Here is a 23639-nt window from a genome sequence, read left to right as displayed (position 1 = left end):
CAAAAATCCTTCCAGTTTGGCTATTTATTCAGATAATAGGCTTCAAACATAACTCAAGCAACCAATTTACACACTCGGGATGCTGTCCACTCTAGAAGTGGAGATTACTGTAGAATGCTTAAAGTAAAGAGTCCATTCAAAACATCAGTTCACACATCATTTGATCAGGTAGAAGAAAGAAAAGAACTAGACATACTGTAATATGATTGCCATGACTATATGAGCCAGCAGCATCACAGATAAGAGATTACCACCACCCAGGTGCACATGACCAGATTTGAGACAAAACATTCACCTTCTAAAAACACAAAAATAAGAAAATCAACTGAAATGACCAGCAGTTTAGCTTCGCATACAGTCACACGTAGCTTTATCTATTCTGTGCTACACTGAAACATCTGCAAATTCTTAACTGCTTGTTCTGAGGGAGATTGGTACTTTGTTGCTTACTGTGGAGGATTTTACAATTGCAGCAGCTGGTAGACATTTTCTGAGATGTCTGCAGTGTAGCTTGTAATGCGCTAGTGCTGAGGAAAGTTTACTGCATGCTTTTTCACAAGTGGGATAGCTAGGGAGGGTTGAGGTAGAGGAAGAAAGATGAAGGCAAAAGAAGGTGAGAAATAAATAAGGTAATTTGTTCCACAAATGTGTTGTAGAGCAAGGTTGTTTAAAGGCACTTGGAACATGAGGAAATGGTAAAAACTAAGATGAAACAGCAAGCATAAATAGTTTGGTTTCAGGTAAAAGGTTTGTATTAGTATCTGTGTTTGTTATAGTAGCTCAAACAACAAGGCAGGTGAAGAAGAAAAGCCCTTAACATATTTGAAGAAAAACAAAAAATAGCCTATTTTTGGGTAAAATACTTCATGTTGACAGTTAAAATCATAGTGATTAAAATTACAAAAAAGGCATCTGAAGCAGCTGTATAAAAGTGATGCATAGCCTTCAGAGCGAAAATATGCCAGTCAGTGGTTTAACAATTACAAAACCCTTCATATTACTACAGTTTTGTAGTGGTATTATATTCTTACCCACCAGCATAGTGGTGGGTCACATTGTCTCATTATGCTGTGGAGCAAATAGTCATTTTTCAGTATTAAAAGCTCATGTCCTGTGAAGTTCATGCTAACACCCATACAGTTTTCTGATAAACTAGATTAAATTCTAGCAACATACTTAAAACCACTCAAAGCACAGGATTTATATGTTTGAACCAACAGCAGCTGCCGTGTACTGCTCTCACTAAATCCACTCAAGGCATGCCAGGAACACGCCAAGACTTTTAATTTCCAAATCAATAGTGAAAGGCTGCTCCACAATCTTAAAAAAAAAAAAAAAATCATCAGTGTTGCAAAACTGGGGCTATAATCTCACTTTAAATGAGTGTTGTGTGTTCCCAGCTTTGCTAGTGGATTGGGGCCAATATGGCTCAAGAAAAAAGGTTCCTGCAGTCTCATTTGTGTGAAATAAAACTGTTCCTAATAACCTTGTAAGCATAAGTAAAGTGTATTTATAAAAAATTCATATATTTGTTGTGCATAAAATATTTTAATTTCTTGCCACCAAAGTCTATTTGTCTCCTGTGGGTGCAGTGTAAATCATGTCTGGTGTCTGTGTATGTAGAGCGACGAAGTGGTCATTTCACAGAGGAACTGGAAGTTGATTAAGGATCTGATTTGTCCCCTTACGTTAAGGATTAGAAGTGATCCCAGTGCTGAAATATTTTCTCAGTGCTATAATAAGAACAAAGGGCTTCAGATTCAACGGTCATATCCTTCACGTTTTGGTCTGCACAGAGGAAGAGTCATGGTTAAAGTCTTTCTCAACAAAACTGACATCCCCATATGTACAACTGAACAGTTTCTTCTGTCCATACTTACCACAAAGAGACCCCCTTTGGCAAATCTACAGTTCTGTGCAAAAATGTAGGTGAAGGCTAAAATGAGCCTTCCTAGGTCTGACAAAATAAAAGGAACTGGGGCAAATATCATTACCTCATGTCTCTCCCTCTGTGCCTCCCTCACAATTTGAAAACCTTTATTGTATATCAGTTGTCTTTATTATTATTCAATTTATTTGTTTCTATTACTGTAATTTCAACTAAAAGAAGCAAGTTTTTTTTTGTTTTATGACTTAGCTTCTGAACACAAGTTATATTAATATAGCAAACTTCTTAATTTTTGAACAAAATGAGGACTGTGGTCCCGTTATTTAGACTGAAAATGAATTTTGAAGGGATTTCTTCAGAGTCAGTATGAAGAGAAGGAACACCTACAGTGACCAAAAACACTTTCACTGTACATATGGGCATGTAGATATTCAATTAAGAACTTAAAAAATACATGAACCTATCCTTGGTTATCTGTGCATCATTTCAGGTTGAAAGCCAGCAGGGGTCGCTCCTCTCTCCTCTGCCAGGGGCTCCTCTTCTCCTCCTCTCCATCTTCCTGTGCTGTATCGTCATCTGGAGACACGGACAGCAGTGCATGATCAGTCCTGAAAGTCACTCCCTGTGACGTTGGCAGAGGGGGGGGGGGAGAAACAGAGGATGAAGAAGAAAGTGAGGGCGGTTCCTCTTGTACTCGTACCTCGTCTACTCTCTTCCGCTCAACATATCCCTGCCCCTGATCCACTCTTTGACTCTCTGTTTTATCTGGCAGGATGGGTTCTGTTTTGCTGTCCTGGGGGCTGCACTTGGGTGTCTCTTCTTCGCTGCCTCCCCCATCCAGATCATCCACATACACAAGCTGAGTGTAGGCCATGGCTGGCATTGTGTCCTTTGACCTGTCCTTCTCAGTCTCTCTTTCCTCCCGCTCTGCATCTCTTCCCCTGCGCCCTGCTCTTGGCTCGTTCAGGTCCACACCAGAATCTAGACTTGCATCATTGCCACTGACATGTTTTCTGGTGCTGCTATTACCCTGCTGGCCTCCTGTAGCTGGCAAGCTGCTTTGGCACCCCGCACGCTGAAGGTCAATGTAGGAGTGGCGAATGTGAGCGTTAGAGCGTCCATCCAGTGAGACAAACCAGGCTCGTGGGTGAGGGAGAGGTTTCCCCCCTCGTAACTCCATTAAAGTCTTTTCAGCCAACAAGGTGTCCTCACTGTTAATTTCCACAAGAGCTGTTTCTCCAAGTGCTGCTGGAATAGACAAGGATTCAGACAGGCTGAGGCCCTCTCCTTCACCCTGCTTGTTGGGGCCTGGTGAGCAGTCTGTGGAGATCTGCCCAAGTGGCTGCTGGGAATGTGATGCGTTGAGCTCAGCCTGGATAGTTTCCAGGTCACTCTGTTGGTCAGTTTGCAACAGGAGGGCCTGCCCAGACAGAGGGTGCTCCCCAGGCAGGCGCATGTAATGTGCTGGGATCACCAGAGTGGGACGCACCCTTGGATAGCCTTCTCCCCCACTGAGCAGGTCCACAGATCCACAGCAGAGCAGCTGGCCTGGCCGGGATAGTGATGGGGCACTGGGACGTTCCAAGTGGTCCACAGAGCGGGACAGAAGGTAGTCAGGAGCCCTGCACTCTCCTCCATCCCCTCTACTAGGAGAGTGAGGAGGAGAGGAAGGGGAGATGCAATCAATAATCTCAACACTGCTCAGCTGGTTAGCCGACACCTGAGCATGATTGGCCAATAACTGTGCATCCGAAATCTGGTTGCTGGATGAGCAGGCAGAGGTGTATGATTGACGATAGCCCCTGCTGTCTGTACCAGATGAAAGGGCAGTCTTTAACTGGAACGTCTCCGCAGACTGCCGATAGTCTCTGCTGCGAGGTGTCAGATTGCCAAGAGATGATTCGTGGTGGCTGTTGTTGCCAAGAGAGGACCATCTGTGTTTGCTGTGATGGATTTGGCTGTGCTGATGTTGATTGTCTGAGTGTTCATAGGAGGAAGGCTTCAGCATTGGTGTGGTCATGTCAGGCTCAGTTGCTGTGGAAACAAGTTCCAGATGCACCTAAAAATAATAATAATAATAATAATTTACATATATGCATAAATCAAAATATAACAGACAGAGGAAGTGTTTAGACTTTAATCTCAAAAAATTTTTTTTCCTGAAAGTATTAATTTCTCACAGCTGTTTTATCTGTGCTTTCACTGCCTACCACAGGGCTGTGTAACACCAGGGTCAGCTTCATTGGAGCACCGCCTTGGAACTAGGTGGGGTTTTATCATGCTTCAGAGCACTTTAGTTTATGCTAACAAAAGGAGCTCAAACTAATCTGTCCAGCCCTTAATTCTAAAGGTAAGCACTCCTGTTTGATATTTAACAGTGAGCCAGTCAGACAGACCTCATTGCTGATGAGGTTCAGGTGGGACATGGAGGTGGCTTGGTCCCTCTTACTGCTGTCCAGGCCGGAGGACAGTGTCAGCTTACGGTGAGATCCTCGAGGCTTCAAACAACGACGTCTGTACACAGAAAAATAACAGAGGTCATGATTAAGTCTCTGAAGCTTCTTCCATAAATAATGAAGAAAAAGTCAGTCTGTTAAACTTTTTTTTGTAACAGAATTTCACTATAATTATTGAATAGTATGTATGTTAAACCAAAAACAATCAGCTTGTGTACATCCACATGTTCCAATCAAATAACTCACATCATAAGAACCAACTCATATGATTGTAAATTTCTTCATGAGAGTGCAATTGTCATCTTGTTTTACAGACCAATCTGGCAACTTTTGACAGCCTTTAAAATGCAAGATAATGTTTGGAAATGCAAATTGTCTCCCAAACCTGCAGTAGTACAACAGCAGACAAAGCAGACAGAGCAGGATGAGAGCCATGCCTCCCAGTATTGCCAAAAGAAACACAGTGTGGTATGTGCTGATGTCCTTAGCAAACACTGGACCTGTTGGAAGAGGCAGGGAAAATTAAAAACAGCACTTTCAGTTAAAGACGAGCTGACAGATTTTTATAGGCAACTGAATTCACTTACTGCTGGCAATCAAAACAACTGGTGGCAAATTTCTTATTTTTAGAACTGTTACAATTATCACCACATCTGTAATTGCTTACTGCATGACCATCTACATGTGGCACTGTAACTGTAAGCACAAATATAAGACAAAGCATGTATGTTTTTTTTGTTTTTTTTGTTTTTACAGTAAATATAGTCTGCATCAAAGCAGTTTCTCACCTGAGTGTAGTGGGGACATGGCGGCCACCCAATATCCCAGTTGCGGAGCAATGTAGGTCAGACTGAGCTGGTTGCCCTCCCTCTGCACATGACCCCAGCTGCTTTTTATCCAGGCGCCTACACACGCACACACACACACGCATTTCAAAATTGAATTTCCCGACAATTATTCACAGAGTGAAGAGACAATCATCATGGACTGCATCATCATCCCAAATGTCACTCATTAAGTCAGTATAGACAATGCAGCAGTCCACTAAGCTGCATTTAGATACATGCACATGTTAAGTATGAATAATTTATGTTCATGGGCAAACTCATTGATAATGTGACAAAGGTTAATTCCATTAACTGCGTTTATACAGGGTAAGTTCAATTAATACCCATTTCTCAATAAAGTAAAGTACAGACATGATGGAAAACTAGTAGAAACGCTCATCTAACCAATACATAACATGTACACACTTACAGCCACTTATTTGCATATAAACACAGAAACAATGAGTTTTGCTGAAAATCAGCTCTCGCACATAAGACTATAAGCTTCCTAGCTACTGCAGCTAGCTTTAGGCAGTCTTTATTTCTCCTTTCAAGCTTTTGAGTTCAGTTGGTGTTTGCTACAGGTCTAATGGTGATGACTAAAATGTCAAAAAGTATTCAACAAACAGCTGCAGGCACAATCCACTGCAGAAACATTCATACTTTTCATGCTTTTTTTGTCTTCTGACAGGCTGCATTCAGACATCACAGCAACATCACAGTAGGTAAAGAGAAAATACTGAAGACTTTGTAAATTAAATTCAAAACTTTTTAATACCTCCTTTTTTTGACTGAGCGGCTTTAAATAGTTTTCTAATACTTTCTAGACTTGCCGAAATCCAGATTAAGAGCTGGCACAGGACAGTAAGCACAGTGGTGAACATACAGATAGTTTAGCAGTACTTATTTCACACACAGGGGGGCAGCATGCTCAGTCAAATATCAGCAGTTCAAACAGTGGTAGTATAAAAACCCACAACAAAGCCAAAGGCACTGATTAATTGGTTCGAAAAAAGCCTGCTCCAAGAGGAAACATTCAGTTGTGCCTTTACATTTCCCCTCCTCTTGGTCTTAGGTCTAGCATGGCGAGTGCTGCGTTGATCCTATGTTTACTACATAAAGTATTCAGGAATTCGCATCAATCCTCAACAGGGCGTAAAAAGGGAAAGAGAGGATGTTCAAAAAGCAAAGACAAATATACAAGAGATGGGGAGAGGAAAAAAACAAGGAAACGAGTGGACAAATGGTAGAAAAGCAGAGAGAACTGAGACAGGGTGTGTGACTCAGCACCTCTCTCTCGCTTTCTCGCTCGCATGCACGCACGCACGCAGTGCCCAGCCCTTCCCGGATTCACCCTAGTTTTGTCCTAATCATTTCCACAGGGGAGTCCTCTCTGTGTACAACTCCCTACAACCCTTTAACAACTCGGTTCCCACGGTTCTCTACAATATACTGCTGACAGACTGACATCGGCTCAGACACAGTTCGTTCTTTCTTTTCCTTTCGGCTGCTCCCTTCAGGGGTTGCCACAGCGAATCATCTGCCTCCATTTAACCCTATCCTCTGTATCCTCCACACCAACTATCCTCATGTCCTCCTTCACTACATCCAAGAACCTCCTCTTTGGTCTTCCTCTAGGCCTCCTTCTGGCAGCTCTAAGTACAGGTCGACCGATACGAGTTTTCTTTGGTCGATGCCGATATTTAGAAATCAGGGCAGCTGATGGCCGATATATGATGCCGGTTCTTTTGGCCGATTTTTCCCCCTTTATCTCACAAGGAATAAAAAGTGCCCAGGAATAAAAAGTGATTTCATTGCTTAAATTAAACATTTATTGAGGATTGATTTATTGTAGGGTACCTGTCACGATCCTTATGTTTGTTGACAGAAACTGCTATAATTCAAAAGGGCCATAGCCTAAGAATATGCGTAAACAAATCATATGTACAACAAGTCATTTGCATGTGAAAGTAGAAACACGCAGTTCAGACTAAACTTCAGGCTAAAACGTGCACATTAACTTTACTCATTAAAACTGTATTTTTTGGTGGGAGCATCGCGCCCGTGTTGCGTGTGTCGGGCGCACAGACATTTATTGAAGAAAGTTATCCTGCGTGTTTTAGCAAGAATATTCGTCTGAATTTCACACGTTTCTACTTTCACATTTGTTGCACACATGACGGTCAGCATCAATTCTAATACGCTACAATGTCATTACACGTTGAAAACGAATGGTTTTCCCCTGCCATCATTACTTGAAGCCGTGTGTGTAAAATGTAAACGGGGCACGGCTACAGTGTGTGCATTGCTCCGTCTCTCAACGCTTAGCTGGTCGCAAATGTGTCTGCCTATAAATCGGCCTAATGTGCAGCGACATGGGCCAATGCCGATTACTTAAAATGCCCAAAAAAAATGACAGATAAATAAGATCAGCCGATAGATCGGTCGACCTCTAGCTCTAACCTCAGCATCCTTTTCCCACTGACTGTCCCTCCTCTGAACATGTCCAAGCCATCTCAATCTGCCTTCCCTGGCTTTTTCTCCAAAACATTTAACATGAACTGTCCCTCTGATGTACTCATTCCTCATCCTATCCATCCTCATCACTCCCAGAGAGAACCTCAACATCTTCAGCTCTGCTACCTGCACACACAGCTCTTTTACACACGTACTCTGTTTTACTGCGGCTAACCTTCATTCCTCTCCTTTCCAGAGCAAACCTCCATATCTCTAGATTTTCCTCTGCCTGCTCCCTGCTCTCACTACAGATGACAATGTCATCCGCAAACATCATGGTCCACGGAGATTCCTGTCTAACCTCATCTGTCAGCCTGTCCATCCCCACACCAAACAAGAAGGGGCTCAAAGTCAATCCTTGGTGCAGTCACACCTCCACCTTGACCTCCTCTGTCACACCTACAGCACACCTCACTACTGTCATACAGCTCTCATACATGTCCTGCACCACTCAAACATACTTCTCTGCCACTCCAGACTTCCTCATACAAAACCACAGCTCCTCTCTCGGCACCCTGTCATACGCTTTTTCCAAATCTACAAAGACACAATGCAGCTCCGTCAGGCTTTCTCTGTACTTCTCTATCAACATTCTCAAAGCAAATATTGTATTTGTGGTACTCTTTCTTGACATAAAACCATACTGCTGCTTTCCCATAACTTCATTGTGCGACTCATCAGCTTTATTCCTCTTGTAGGTTCCACAACTCTGCACGTCTCCCTTGTTCTTAAAGATAGGGACCAGTACACTTCTCCTCCATTTCTCAGGCATCCTCTCACTCTCCAAGACCTTGTTAAGTAGCCCAGTCAAAACCTCTACTCCCACCTCTCCTAAACACTTCCATACCTCCACAGGCATGTCGTCAGGACCAACTGCCTCTTCGACGCCTTCCTCACTTCATCCTTACTGATCTTTGCTACTTCCTGCTCCACAACAGTCATCTCTTCTACTCTGTGCTCTCTAACATTTTCCTCATTCATCAACTCTTCAAAGTATTCCTTCCATCTTTCCATCACACTTGTGGCACATGTCAACACATTTCAATCCCTGTCCTTAATCAGCCTAACCTGCTGCACATCCTTCCCATCTCTGTCTCTCCAACCTGTACAAATCCACCTCTCCCTCCTTAGAGTCCACCCTATCATACAAATCCTCATACGCCCTTTGTTTGGCCTTTGCCACCTCTACTTTCACCTTAAAATGTATCTCCCTGTACTCATCTTCTTCCTCTCAGTGTCCCACTTCTTCTTAGCTAAACTTTTCCTCGTAACACACTTCTGAACTTCCTCATTCCACCACCAAGTCTCCTTATCTGCTTTCCTCTTTCCAGATGACACACCTGTCTCCCTGATCACTTTAGCTGTAGCTGTCCAGTCATCTAGAAGAACCTCCTGACCTCCCAGAGCCTGTTTCAGCTCCTCCTTGAAAGCCACAAAACACTCTTCCTTTTTCAACTTCCACCACTTGGTCGTCTGCTCTGTCCTTGTCCTCTTCATCTTCCTCACCACCAGAGTCATCCTATACACCACCATCCTATGCTGTCTGGCTACACTCTCCCCAACCACTACTTTGCAGTCACTGATCTCTTTCAGGTCCACGTCTGCACAAGATGTAATCAACTTGTGTGCCCCTGCCTCCACTCTTATATGTCACCCTATGCTCCTCCCTTTCCTGGAAAAATGTGTTCACTACAGCCATTTCCATCCTTTTTGCGAAGTCTACCACCATCTGTCCTTCTGCATTCCTGTCCTGCATACCAAACTTACCCATCACTTCCTCGTCACCTGTTTCCCTCACCAACATGTCCGTTGAAGTCTGCACCAATCACCACTTTCTCACCACAAGGGATACCCTGAATCACCTTATCCATCTCCCTCCAGAATTTCTCCTTCTCTTCTAACTCACATCCTACCTGTGGGGCATAACCACTGACAACATTCAACATCACACCTTCAACTTCCAGCTTCAGACTCATCACCCTATCTGACACTCTTTTCACCTCCAGAACATTCCTAGCAAAATCCTCCTTCAGAATAACTCCTACTCCATTCCTCTTTCCATCCACACCATGATAAAACAGCTTGAACCCTGCTCCTAATCTATAAGCCTTGTTACCTTTCCACCTGGTCTCCTGAACACACAAGATATCCACCTTTCTTCTCTCCATCATATCAGCCAACTCTCTAGTTTTCCCTGACAAAGTCCCTACTCTAAGTCCTACGCTCCTGCCCTTCCTCTTCTCTCTTTGCCTACAAACACGCCTTCCTCCTCTCCTTCTTCGACCAACAGTAGTCCAATTTCCACTGGCACCCTGTAAGTCAACAGCACCAGTGGCGGTCGTTGTTAACCCGGGCCACAACCAATCCGGTATGGAAGTCATATTTGTGATTCGCATGTTTGATTTGGCTTAAATTTTACGTCAGATGCCATTCCTGACACAACCCTCTGCATTTACCCGGACTTGGGACCAGCACATGAAGACACTGGATTGTGCCCCCCTGTGGTTGCATTTGCTCAGACACAGTGCAAACAATTATAATGCCAATACAGCCCATATATTACTTCTGCTTCTCGCCCTGCTTCTTCGAAGTCAACACAGTTGACAGCAGGATCTTTTCAGATTTCGTCATGCATGGATAGTAGACAGGTTCGTTCCTTTATCTGCATCATACTCATACAAGGTGTGTCTGTTTATGAATAAAACACAAACATACATACACAAACAGGTGAACTTGATCTGTTTGTATGTGACATCATTTCACCACTTGCTCAGCCAACAATACATGTGACCTTGTCAGTTATACAGGAGAAACGGGTTTTTGTTTGTGTCGTCGTCCATGTGCACCCTTTGTAAACAAAACTCACTTCTTTGTGAAGGGACTTTTAGCAGCCTGAAGGATTTCTCTAGAAGACAACAGACACATTTCAAAGTTCCCTGTTTAGCACATGTATCACCACACACACACTTTACACACTTAACACTCAGTGAAGAAACTCATCAGGATCCAGGCCTTCTGTTGTGTTACTTATTTGGCGAGTTGCTAAGGAACATGAGTTCTATCCCAGAGAGGGGCACAGGGGACGGCTTCTGTTGTGGAAATACCCACTGCTACAGGCTGAGTGTAGGCTACGTGTGTGTGTGTGTGTGTGTGTGTGTGTGTGTGTGTGTGCGTGTGTGTGTGTGTGTGTGTACTTTCAGCTTTTATAAGCTATAGATGTCAATCCTCAAAAATTTTAAACTACCAGCTACTGCCATCCTTAAAACATCAAAAGATAAATAAATATTAAATATTAATTGACCCAATAAAATTTCCTCGCTTAGCAGAAATAATTAGGTGTAAATTAGAGCAGTCCTTGTCTCATCTTACATGTTAGGTATGCAGCATTTATTGTACAAGACATTTAACCTCTGACCAGTAGCCTATTATACTTGTCATTCATGTAATCTAAAAAGGAGATTTCCTTATGTGTCAAGTGTATGCGTCAACTGTAAAATCTGGTTTACAAATATAATACATTGGAAAATATTGAAACTATTTTTTAGAGCCCAAGGTTATTAGCTTTAATTGCTGGACTTAGATTAAATCCAAAATCAATCACTTTATTATGCTAAACCCACTGTACATTACCTGCCCAGTACCAAAACAGCAGAGAAGGTCAGTGAAGGATAAACAAAACAGAGCATTTTTCAAAGCTAAAAGCAGAGGGAGTACAGGAACAAATGAATGCTCGTGTTGCTTTGTATCTGCCAGAGGTGTAAACTGGTAACAGTTTGCAGACATCTTTGCCTTATCAATTTAAAAGTTGATATGAAAACTAATTCCAAAGTGGTCTTCTAATATCAAAACTGCAAATTGCTATTCTGCTGACCTACTGTGTGATCAACTAAGAACTACAGTTCTAACAAAAACAACACAGAACACTTTGTTTCACCAAAAGAATTTTAATAGGTCCTAACAGACCTATATTCACTGGAACAGCAGAAATGTAATGTGGAGAGGAAGCAGATCTGGAAATGTGAGACTAATGTATACAGAGAGGGACATTCTGTAGTGCAGACACATCTGATTCAACCGATGATCTAATCACTGTCTTTCAGCTCAGTCAGTCCAAGTAGAACTGGGTGTGTTGCAGTGCAGTACATCTGACAACCCAGATTTATAACTGCTGAAATAAACCTTTGGTTTGAGAGACTAGCAGTCAGCACCACAAAAAATTTTTCTTTGCTCAAGATTTAACTGAGCTCGAAGATGATTATGTATCCACAGTCCAATCTTGTGCTGTGCAGCAGTATTTTCTTAGGATTGGTAGATTAATGCGGCACCAAATGTTGGTTGTTTTTTATGACCTTGTGAATAAATTAATTCGCTGCTTCCATTGAACTACAAATTCTGACCTGGCTGCACTGTGTGAATGTACACCTGGTTTGAATTAATGATCCTATTTGATAATTTCATAAACCATTTACCCATTGAAGTAGGACTCATTTACATAGATGTAAATATGGCATGGCTGCTTATGCTTAGAAAGTCAGCAAAGCTTTTGTGTTTCTGTCAGTACATACCCAAGCGCGGGTCAAATCGCCAAGCAGGGATGTGATCATTTTCCTTCAAGCCACTGTCAGCTGGCAGGGGGACCGAAACTGTGATTGGCTCATTCACCTGCAGCTCCACTCCGCTGCTGACCAATAAGTGAACAGAAATGGCAGCTATAGGCGTCAACTCTAACTTCTCTGTCCCTGTAACAGAAACAGGAGAATGTAAGAGAGGAAAAATGCATAAAAGAAAAAACAAGGAGTAAGGTGCATTGAAGTGGAAGAAGAGAAAAGAGCAGGTGGAGGAGGTTTTAACATAAAACAGTGTTGATAAAGGAGAGTTGTCAGGGGAAAACAGACAGGAAAGAAAATAAGGAAAAGGCAAGAAAAAAAAATCTGAGACTGAAGTCAGAAAGTGTAATTGTGTTTTCTATAGGGAGACAGATGTGCTGCTAGGAAGGGAGAGCTTTTGAGGGCTATCCAAGCTGAAGGGGAAAAGGGGGACACAAAATCGTATCTCACTCACACACACACAAACCGAGATGTGGGTGGAACCGCCTGAAAGCATGCAGGCACGGGGCTTGTGTTATAAAAGAGAGAGCACACATTGGGGTTATTGTATTTCAGGAGGTCAGACAGAGTGTCCTCTCCAGGGTGACGATGTACCACTGCTTCTACTCTTCTCTCAGCAGCCTCCTTTTGTCTGTGCCTGCCTTTCCTCTGTCATGTTTGTATAATGGAGTCTTTAACTCCATGTGCTTTTACCATCCTCCAGGTTGAGCCTCACCTGTGTTGTTCCCGCCAAGGATCTGCAGGTGGGGAAAGTGCTGGATGTGTGACGGCGAGGTGGCCACAGTGAGCAGAGCAGTCAGGTTGGCATAGGATGTGTTGGAAGGAAGACTTAAAGCTCTGCGCTGGAAATGAACACTGGGTTGATGCCTGAAACCTGAAACATATGCAGATGTCAGAAACCATGCACAGGTTGAATGCATATTCAGCATTGTTAAAGTTTCAGTATTCAGCCAATTTCAAGTTATTTTTACAGCACTTCTGGAGCATTTCATCCTTACTCATGTAGTTGACAGTTAAAACAGACAGGACACATGAGAAGAGGAGGATAACACAAGTGAAGGTCATTAGCCAAACTGAAACTAGGAACATTTGATTGTTAAACTAAGTAAAAATAATAATTACATTAAGAAATTTACATATAAAATGTAATGTAAAAAGCTAATGTAAGCATTAAAATGCTGTATATTTTATGTGAATTCACACTGTGTGTAATGTAATGTAAAATGAATGTAATGTAAAAAGCTAATGTAAGCATTAAAATGCTGTATATTTTATGTGAATTCACACTGTGTGTAATGTAATGTAAAATGAACATTTGTCACAAGAACACTACACAATTGTTGTGCATATACAAGTATATGCCAAATTTAAGTGCGATTTCTATTATTTAGTTTCCCTTTAATTTAAAAGGAGAAATCTCATAATGTACTAAAATCTCCTTACATTAACAGTCTGCCATGCACACCTTTTGTTTCAGGATTTTTCAAAGTAATTTTCAACTCCTCAAAGATAGTCTCGCTCAACTTTTTCACTCAGCCACTGATGCATGTTTGTTATTTTCCTGTGCAATTAATTGTTTCCTTTTCATTTTTCCCTATCACTGTCTCCAATTCAGTCTCTGCCTGTCATTAACAAATTATAGATTAAGTGCAATAAACAGTAAAAACCACTTGTAGCTGGGCTCAGCAAGGTGATGTCATTGTGGTTCAACTGTGCCGAGTGCACATTCCTGAGCAGTGAGCACAGATCCAGCTGTATATGAGCATTCACTGTTTGTGTTTCTAGCTGAACTTGCCATGATTATTGGTTCTGCAACATGAGTGCATCTGTCAACATTTGCTTCTGTCTAAAAGTTTAAATGCTTTGTTGTTGAAAATTCAGGTGTGAATGTGGCTGGTTTTTGTGAAAGGAAATAACCAAGTGTATTTCTGTTCTGTGTGTTCGCTTCTTGAACTCCTGTCTTTTTTTCACTCCACTGTTTTCTCACCTCATCTGTTCCTCCTTCTATCAGACACTGCTCTGCCCATCCCCCTTTCTCCCCTATTCTCTCCAACTGCTCCACCCACAACCCAGCACAAAATATATCATCATCCTCCTCTTAACCCTCTTCTGTACTCTTTCCTCGTGCCACACGCTAAGGCTTATCACTCCCTTGGGCACAACATCATGACAAACAGTGTGTCAGATAGAAGGCAGAAACAATGCTCCGCGCTGGCACGTGTATGTACTAAAGAGCTATAACATGCCTATATATTTATATATGCTGTGTCTGAAGGTTTTTTTTGTCTGACAACACCGCTGACACATTAAATTACTCTCCTGTCAGTCAGAAACAAAAGCACACACACAGCAGTCCTCTTACTGCTGAGAAGATGTAGATATAATTTACAGTAAACTGTAGTGACCAATGTCTTCCAGATGGAAACTTTTGGATGCATGAAAACATAAAATATAGATACAATGGAAAACAGTAATTTTGACAGTACTCATGGTACTATAACAGTACATTTTATAGGAAAAGAACAGGTGTTACCAGCAACTGTATTGTCCCAGTAAGTCATGACAGTGTGGCAGCATGCACAAGAAACCAAAGCAACTAAGTGAAATTCAGCCAACATTCATTTTATTATTCCCACTATCATATGTCAAAACATCTTCTGTGAAAAAGATACACAACATATACATATAACACTCGATTTACCTTGTAAGCCTGAAACAATTTCCACAATATCTTCATACACCATCAAAGTTGCAGCTCTCTCTGGTAGCAGGTCCAGACTGATAGAGGAAAATACTGGAGCACAAAAAAAAAACCACACAGTATGCATACACACATTAATGGACTAAAGAAATTTACTATCAGATAAGAAACAAGATGCAGTCTACCTGGCCACTTTACTGATTACCATGAGACATAACAAGTCATTAAACCATCTTTATGCATTTTTAATAGTCCTGCTTTCAACCTGTCTGCTGTGCAGTGCACAAATCCAACCCAGCGAACTGCACTTCTTTCCTTTTCCTTCCTTCCTTTCACTCACTCCATTGTTCAGAGCTGGTAAGCGTGATAATCCAATTGGCTGGTGTTCCGTTGGCTCATAATACCCCTCATCACTCCTCCCTGTCACAATGTACACACATGCATGCGCGCGCACGCGCACACACACGAACACACGAACACACACACACACACACACACACACACACACTATACTGCAGCCTCTTGGGAGGTATTTTATGTCTACATGTGTGTTGGGTAGTTAAGACAGCTTAAGCAGACCCCTTGCTGGGTTTGGCATCTACTATAGTAAATTAGTAATGGAGTACTTCACTTATTAGCTGACATGCCTGGCACAAACTCACAATTTTCATTTTGTAAACACACATCAAACTGGCAGCACACATGAAAATCAATAACCTGCAAGCCAACACTGCCTGTCTAAATGTGGGTATTTCAAAATATCCCTTCTGCATTCATCCTAAATTATCTGTCTCTGTCACACACAGACACACACACACACCTACCAGGTAATCTGGAGGGACTCCAGGGCACAGAGTTTGGCACATATCCCTGTTTGGTTGCAGTGACAACGAGCACAGTCCCAAGGCGGTAGGGGAAGCGCAGGTAGGTGTTGCCGTCAACCGATGAGGTTTCCGTGGTTACAGGAGTGTGGTTGGCGAAGAGCTGTATGGTGACTCCTCCCAGGGGCTGGTGAGTGCTGGCATCGCTCAGGTGAACCTTCAGAGTCACCTCTGTGAACAAAAAGAATTATCTGAGCTGTGTATACAGTACCTGTTAGTGTTGGTGTGAAGAGACAAAAACTTTGCAGCTGTGACAGGAAGTGATATAGACACATAATACATATGGTGTTATAATAACAGTTGTGTAAAATACAGTCATCTCCCTAGTTGGTTTGATTTCGGTGCCAGGTCCTTTGCCTCAAATCCACAGAGAGGCATTCCACTTCTCCTCCAATCACAAAAAGACAACTGGCTGACCATTTCCTGGATCCCTGCCACTGGCACTTCCCCTCCAAAACAATGGACCATTTCCCTCTCTCAAAGATGCCTTGGACCAGAGTGGAAAAACAACTGCATATATAAACACCTTCTCTAATGAGTATGAGAAATACAACAATTTAACACCGATTGCCTCTTGATTTCAGAAAGGCTCATATTTGACGTGTCAAGACGTCACCTTACAATTATTCTGATTAATGACTGAAGCTTAACAATTCCTTTTTGCAATTAATCAATAAATTTTTTATCTCAGTTTCTTTTGTATATTTTTTTCCACCAACAGTCTGAAACTCAAAGCTATTAAGTTCATCATAACGTGAAAAGCAGCAAATCCAGGTGTTTTAGAAACTGGGACCATTGATGTTATCAGTGATGCTTAAAAATTAATTAAACAATTACTCATTTATCAAAATAGTTTCCAATAAATTTCGATTGACTTAATTTTGTTTCTGTAAATCAGCAACTTGCAGTACCAATCTGTAAAGATCTCAGGCCTTACAAAGAAATCAAACATTAAAATAACTGACCAGATTGTTGCTACTACCATGCATAAAAAAAACTAAATCAGGGACAGAAAAACAAATTAGAGAACATCACAGAATCCTTATTCTAAAAGTTTCATATAAATATATTTACATTAGCTTGCCTTATTCTGTTTCCGATTGGGTCGTGAGTCATGGCACCAGTCACATCGTTAGAATTTAGTCCTAGATTTCTGGCATTGTTAAGAGGTTTCAGGCAAGCTGTCCTTTACCAGAAAAATGCTCTAACTATCCAGCATCCTTCTAAACATTTTACTGTGTTTTTCCAACAGTCCAATTCTGTCTGGGACAGCCCAAAATGGCACTGTGTAAAAGAGCTTTAATTCAGATTTCAGTATTTTAATCTTCCATGCAGCTATTTGGGGCACAACCAGTAATAATTATTAGACTAAAAACAAGGTTAAGCATGTAAAAATCTATTTACCGCCCTGCAAAGCTTACAGCAGTTCTTCAAACCCAAATTCTCTCTTTGTTTTTGGACTGTCCTATACAGATGACAACATGGGTGCTGTTGGGTGCTCTCTGACCCATGGTGGCCCCTCAATCAACAATCAAAAGATTTCTCCTCCTTTGACCTAAACCTGCCCACCTCCCCCATACTCACTGCAACTGAATTTTGACATAACTCTTTCTTGTAACCCCACCCACTGTGACACAAACGCTAACACACACACTCCTGGCTGGACTAGTCTCCCTCCCCCCACTCAGGGATCTTGTGGTCAGCAAGGAACCACTCTGACAATATGTGGTAAGAGTTCAGCCTGAGTGCAGGCTCCACCTAAAAACAGGGCAGCAAACGATACCTCTGCATGGGTGGAAGTTATATGGTGCTTTGTAGCTGGTGAGGTTTGGCAGAACAGGGTGTCAATTTCAAACCAAACACATCATTACCCTGAGTGGTCTGGTGTGAAGATCTGCTCTGCCCCATCACTTCATTCCTTCCCATTATTACATTTGCACAGTCAAAGCAGAGGCTTGGAAAACAAAAAGAAGGCTGGATTTCCCCGCTGATAGAAACACCCCACTCACTTCCTCTCGCACTCCCACTGATATGGTGTTAGGAGTACCAGCTGTGCACACTTTAAAAGAACTCTCCTGGGACACTCTAGACTGACATGCAAGCATACACAAATGCAACAGTCCCCTCCCAGATCTCATCCAATAAATCACTCCTGTGGTGACATCATTGTTAAACAAGCTAGGAGTCTCCCCTCTGCTCTAACAGGCAGAAGAGGAGGAGATGGTTAGCCAGAAAAATGAACCAACATCTTGATTCTGCAGCAAACTAGTATCTCCATGTGTGTATGGAGTATCAGGGCATCAGAGTTAGGGCTGATCAATGCTGTAATCTCAAAACAATTAGCAGAAAGAGATACACCCAAGGGGAGAGAAAAGTGAGAATAGAATTTCTGCTGGTGTGTTTCTCAGCACACTACATCTTAAACTGTGTGTGCTTTTTCTGTATTAATTGGAGGTTACATGAAGCATTTCTGCATCATAAAAGTGAGGTGTGACAAACTGGAAATGCGTGGTATGGCTGGCCTCCACAGGGTGTGAGAAGGGGCCTGGTCTTGGGCCAAACAGAGGAGAGGGAAGCAGATGCTCTCTGCACACGAGGCTGAATGGGAAACTTACTTGTACACAACTCTTAGTATAATAATTGCGGCCCAAATCATTTGCAGCAGTCACACTTAAAATCAATGGTTTTTCACAAGTTATTGGAATTCAAACCAGTAACGAATAAACCAAACTATTTATAATGATATTCAATCTGTTGCAGGCAAAATTGTGGCACTTTTACTTTATAGATGATGGAACTGGTTGACTAAATTTTACCCTCCTTTGTCAACAACAATGTATAATGTTATATTGCTCATGATAATACTGATATAACTTGCAGTGATCATCTAAGCTATGTTGAGCTGCAGAAAACAATTTTTCTTTTTTTTTTTATTAATGAAAAAAAAAAAAAACACTGCGTTTTAAAATGTCACCAACGCAGCAGTTCTACTTACAATATATTACTACCTATTTCCTACAAAGCAGATCAGAAAAGAAACATTTTCTATCTACTAATCAAGAAGTACAACTTTTTGTTAGCTGGTGATTCTCAGAAGTATCCTACTAATTTATGGCTAAATAACAGCAAATTTTTGGCGATTATGTGGAAGGTTCCAGGAAATTAGCTGGAACATAAGGGACTCATAAAATAAAGTGTTACATAAGAAGACTTTAGAAATGAACCAGTTTCACCATTTCAAGTAGAAACACATGTTCAAGTTCAAGAAGAGCCAGAAATCCTGCGACAAGAGTCCAAGAGCTGCAGTCTAAACAATAAAAGCAGAAGCTACACTGGCACTGCCTTCAATAACCAAAACACTAAAGTAAACAAAAAATAGCATTTTGAGTATCATTTTCATCACTGCATGAAAACCCTGCAATATCACGCTATTTCAAGACAATACCCTCTATCCATGCTGTTAAATAATCACTACATTCATCATTAGAAAGCTGCTTTTTTTGATCCACGTCCGCTTCTTCAAATCCAAACTCTTCCCAAACAATGGAATTGCTTCTACCTCTTTTGGTGACCAAAGACTTCTGTGGCTGCTGTCTTTCTGCCATCTACACTTGCGCTAATTTTTAAATGCCTCCAGATACCACATATGTGACTTGTTTCACCGACAGTATAGGCTGAGAGAGTTTGGGCTTCTTGAGGGGCGAAAGTGCGCATGTGCGTCATTAATAACGCAGGCCGAAATAACTTGAAAAACAGAATAATCGTTTTTTCTCGATTACATAGTTTTTGTGATAATTGAGACCCGAAATCAAATCCAAATTTAAATTTGATTAATTGCACAGCCACTGAATGGCTGAAGGTATTTGTTTACCATTAGATAAATAAGAAACATCTGGTTTTCAGTATGTTAATCTTGTAATAAAGAAAAACTTAATGTAAACAGACATGATACACTATTAATCACCAAAGGGGATACACTACGAATCACCAACAGGGACAAGGGACATGCAAAACAGCTCCTTGACATGTCACAGCATGAAACATAAAGATGAAGAAGGCATCCCTCCATCCATCCATCCATTATCTATACCCGCTCAAGCCACCATGCTGCTCGGGAAGAAGGCATGGTTTAGAAAAATAAAATACACACACATATCTGTTGAACTAAAGCTCCGTCATTACAAGCAAAGTAACCAGCTATCAATAGATGTTCAGCCTGCTATTTTCTCTCCTCTGGATTAAATGTAAGATTAGACAGCAATGGTCAAACACATTAACTCAGCAGGGGACACATCAATTAGGTTACATTATCAGGCTGAAGAGCAAATGGACTCTCCTTGTCTTACCATTACTGGTTCTGCTCTTTGCTACATATGCAGTTCTCTCCATTCCTAAACACAATCCTTTCTTATGATCTGATGTATCCTCCCCAAATTAAACTTGACTGGCTGGTGACAATATAATTTGATTGGTCCAATTCCTGCCAGCCCCCCCACCTTCAATGAATGTTTGCCTATTTGAGATACAGTGCCATGCCTGTTATGGACAGCAGTAATGTGAGTGAGATCTATATCTGCAAGTATATTGCCTGTCTGGCTCCACTCATCCACACTGTCTACTGGACAAACCAGGAGAAATCCTCAATATCGACCTGAACCTTTGAGATAATCAAAGGTCAATCTAAGCCAAAGTCAATGAGAAAGAAATGAAAAATGAGAGTTGAGGGAGGCCAGGACAGGCTTCAAAGCATAGCAATCTTGGTTTTATTAACCTTAAACAAAACTTAAGAACAATCCTTAAAAGAGAACTACTTAAAGAACTCCTAAACAAATTATACATTTTTTTAAAATATGTAGTACTTCACAATTTAGGGGAAATGTAGTGTTTTTCGTTATCAATTCTGACTAATTCACAGTGACAGTTGTTGTATGTTTACAATAAGATTCCTACTGTAAACACAGTTGCTGCATTAAGGTCAAATGTACGTGGGCCAAAAATGTAAGCTATATATACGACTGTGATGTGTGTGAAAGCAAGCAAAAGGTAAAAGTGATGGATAAAACTGATGTGGCTCCATTTTGGTAGCTACCATGACATGCAGCTTTGAATGTAGTGACTGAATGAGATACCAACAATAGACTTTGTAGTCCCTGTGCCTGTTTAGTGTGCATTAGAGCCGCAACTAGTGATTATTCTCCATTATCAGTTAACCAGGAGTTTATTTTTTAATCAACCATTTGGTCTATAAACTGTCAGAAAACCCCAAAAATGCCCATCACAATATCCAATGGTTACCTCATTAAGATGTCTTGTTGTGTCTGATCATCAATGCAAAACACTAATATTCAATTTCCAGAAAAGAGACATTTGAGATTATTTGCCCTGCATTTATTTTTATGATTTTATCAATTACACTAAAACATCAGGAAACAACAAAAAAAAAAGTCTAGTCCAGTTTCCTAGAGCTTGGGGTGATGTCGTCAAAAGGTTTTTTTACCAAGATATTTTCAGTTTCCTCTGCCCAATATGTTTTCAGCAACTATGTGACATAAGAAAAATAATCAAATGCTAAGAAGCTAGATCAAGCAATGCAGTTTCAAAGTAGCTGGCAATACATTTTCTGGTGAGCTACTAATGGACTGATCAATAAATCCTTACAGCTCTATTTTTGATGTATTGTAACATCTTCCAAATAGCTCAAAGTTAGGTGTAAGCAATCAATCAATTGATTAGCCAATTGACAGTCACCCAGCAGGTTTTTATGATCAAAATACACAAAATAAATAAATAAACACCAGCACAATAAATATTTGTAGGCTTTCTTCCTCCCTATTAACGTATTTCTTTTTAAAGGTGAATCTGACACTTCACAAGTCAGTTGATCCACCAGCAAATTCAGATTAGCAAATAGCAAAAATAAATGGTTGGTATTTTTGATTTTTTCTATGGGACACCTGTGAAAGGAGGACTGCAGTGAATGGTATGAACCAGCACTTTAACAACGCAGAGACAGAAATAAAATCCTCCTCCCAAAATTGTAAATTAACATTTTACAGTGCACCTTCTGTAGGACTATACATGTGGTCCATATGGAAACCCGTTTTCCCAAACAGACCTAAAGAGGAACTAGTTTTCTGAAACTAATGACAAATCAAAGCAGCTGGACTCACTCCTCTGCCCAATGTTTTCAGCCACTAACAACGGCACGTTTCACCTCAGCAGCCTGAAATAAAGTTCATTCAAATGTGGTTTCAGCAAAACACAGAAAAACAGGTTTTATGAGAAACATTTCAGAGACGTGTAGGTTTTGCTAATGCCTTTCAGACACCAACTAACTTGCTAACGCTAGCTAACCTGAGGTCACATCAGCATCCGAGCTGGCTAGCGGCAGCATTAGCACCACTGTAGCCCACTAACGAGCCGTTTTCTCGGACAAAACCACGTTAAAAGTCCCTTTACCGTCTGTGGCCGTGTCCTCCGGTAATGTTTTGGTGGCAGCTTTGGAAACGAGGTATCCCAAAAGGCAAAGTACAATCGCAGCGGTCCCACTCCGGTCCACAGCCCGCATCTTTGCAGATGTGTGTATCAACGCAGTCGATTAAAAAACGAAGGAGAGACCAAACCCTTTGCCTTCACAAACTCACTGACCGGACACATCAGCGAAAACACGGTTTATTCCGCACAGGAGGCGATACTCCATGTTCAGCAGCATCAGCAGACCGGATTTTTTTGCCAATGAAACGGGTCTCCTCTGTCCCGTTGTGCATCCCCAGCCCTTTTACCGCCCGCTCGGTTTTTTTCATCGACAGACCGGGGTCAGGGAGGAAGACAGCCCCACTCCTCCGAGCCACATGCCCGAAAACAGCACCAACAGGCGGCTTCTTCCACACGTAGCACCGCTAACATCTGCAGACCTCCAGCGCCACCTGCCTGTCCAATCATGAAAAGTTTCATCCAGCTTTGATTTCTTGTGGGTCATTTTCACAACAAACTTTTGCAAAACTCTTAAAACTCTCAAAATTATACAGCCTCAGAAATGAAAATAAAATACAATAAAATAAAAGATTGAACAAATCCAGTCCAAAATAAAGCCACATTTGTCAACAAAATAGATTTTTAGTTGAATAATAAAAATGCAAAAACTAATTAATCTGTAACAGTTTTAGAATTGATTTTTAATGCACAGATATGCAGTAGTAAAGTGTAAACAAACAAAAATATAATACGTAAGTAAATTACACTCTTTCTTACATACCAAAAGTGGAGCAATAACTAGAAAAATGCCTATTAAATGTATTTATTGCATTGGTTTACTGGTAACATGATACAACAAACTGTATCTTTACCCCTTTTAACACAATGGAAAGATATAGATATACCTACTTTTTTTTATTCTGCAGTCAACATCATTAAGTAACCATATGCTTCACTGCAATTTCCTCATACTGTACATTACCTGGCAGGTATACAATTTTACATACATGTTTTAATGGAAGATGAGATTGCTTACAAAACAGGTTAGACAGCTGTTTTAACATTCACATTTTCCAAACAGTTCTTCTTTTTGCAAAATAATCTATTTTTCTAACAGTCTCATTTTGTGGGGGTCATGTCAGTCGGGTGCACAGCTTAATGATGACTCACTTACAGTATGTTCAAGAAACACTGCAGGTGCTTATATTTACCACCTGATTTGGTCATGCGAGTTTCCTTATTGGCAACAGCAGACGATCTGCAGCTCAGGCATGAAGCACTCTGCAAT

At 41.2% G+C, this 23639-nt stretch overlaps 1 protein-coding gene across 2 annotated transcripts; it reads right to left on the bottom strand.

Annotated features, from left to right (window-relative positions):
- Nucleotides 1-5: 5 nt before the first annotated feature.
- fam171a1 (family with sequence similarity 171 member A1) lies at nucleotides 6-22692 on the bottom strand. Of its 2 annotated transcripts, XM_026317330.1 has the most exons (9): nucleotides 22337-22692; nucleotides 15821-16048; nucleotides 14997-15089; nucleotides 13011-13169; nucleotides 12254-12427; nucleotides 5133-5249; nucleotides 4730-4844; nucleotides 4285-4402; nucleotides 6-3947 (listed from the first exon to the last, which is right to left on the bottom strand). In XM_026317330.1, the coding sequence occupies exons 1-9, from the start codon at nucleotides 22443-22445 to the stop codon at nucleotides 2370-2372; spliced, it is 2691 nt and encodes an 896-aa protein (XP_026173115.1). In that variant the 5' UTR covers nucleotides 22446-22692; the 3' UTR covers nucleotides 6-2369. The 2 variants fall into 2 exon arrangements, with proteins under 2 accessions (XP_026173115.1, XP_026173116.1); XM_026317331.1 differs by lacking the exons at nucleotides 15821-16048; nucleotides 22337-22692 and adding an exon at nucleotides 15182-15578.
- Between the last annotated feature and the right edge of the window lie 947 nt (nucleotides 22693-23639).

Source organism: Mastacembelus armatus, chromosome 16, assembly GCF_900324485.2.
Source record: "Mastacembelus armatus chromosome 16, fMasArm1.2, whole genome shotgun sequence".
NCBI lineage: Eukaryota > Metazoa > Chordata > Actinopteri > Synbranchiformes > Mastacembelidae > Mastacembelus > Mastacembelus armatus.
Note: the sequence above shows the minus strand (reverse complement) of the source record. Positions and strands in the feature narration are given on the sequence as shown.

What these genes read in the sequence shown, in the direction of transcription:
- fam171a1 (XM_026317330.1), bottom strand. Translation starts at nt 22,445, where the DNA reads ATGCGGGCTGTGGACCGGAGTGGGACCGCTGCGATTGTACTTTGCCTT. An exon ending in CCTTGGCGGGAACAACACAG is followed by an intron (nt 12,428 to 13,010) that starts GTGAGGCTCAAC and finishes TTTCTGTTACAG; the next exon opens with GGACAGAGAAGTTAGAGTTG. An exon ending in CATGTCCCCACTACACTCAG is followed by an intron (nt 4,845 to 5,132) that starts GTGAGAAACTGC and finishes CTCTTCCAACAG; the next exon opens with GTCCAGTGTTTGCTAAGGAC.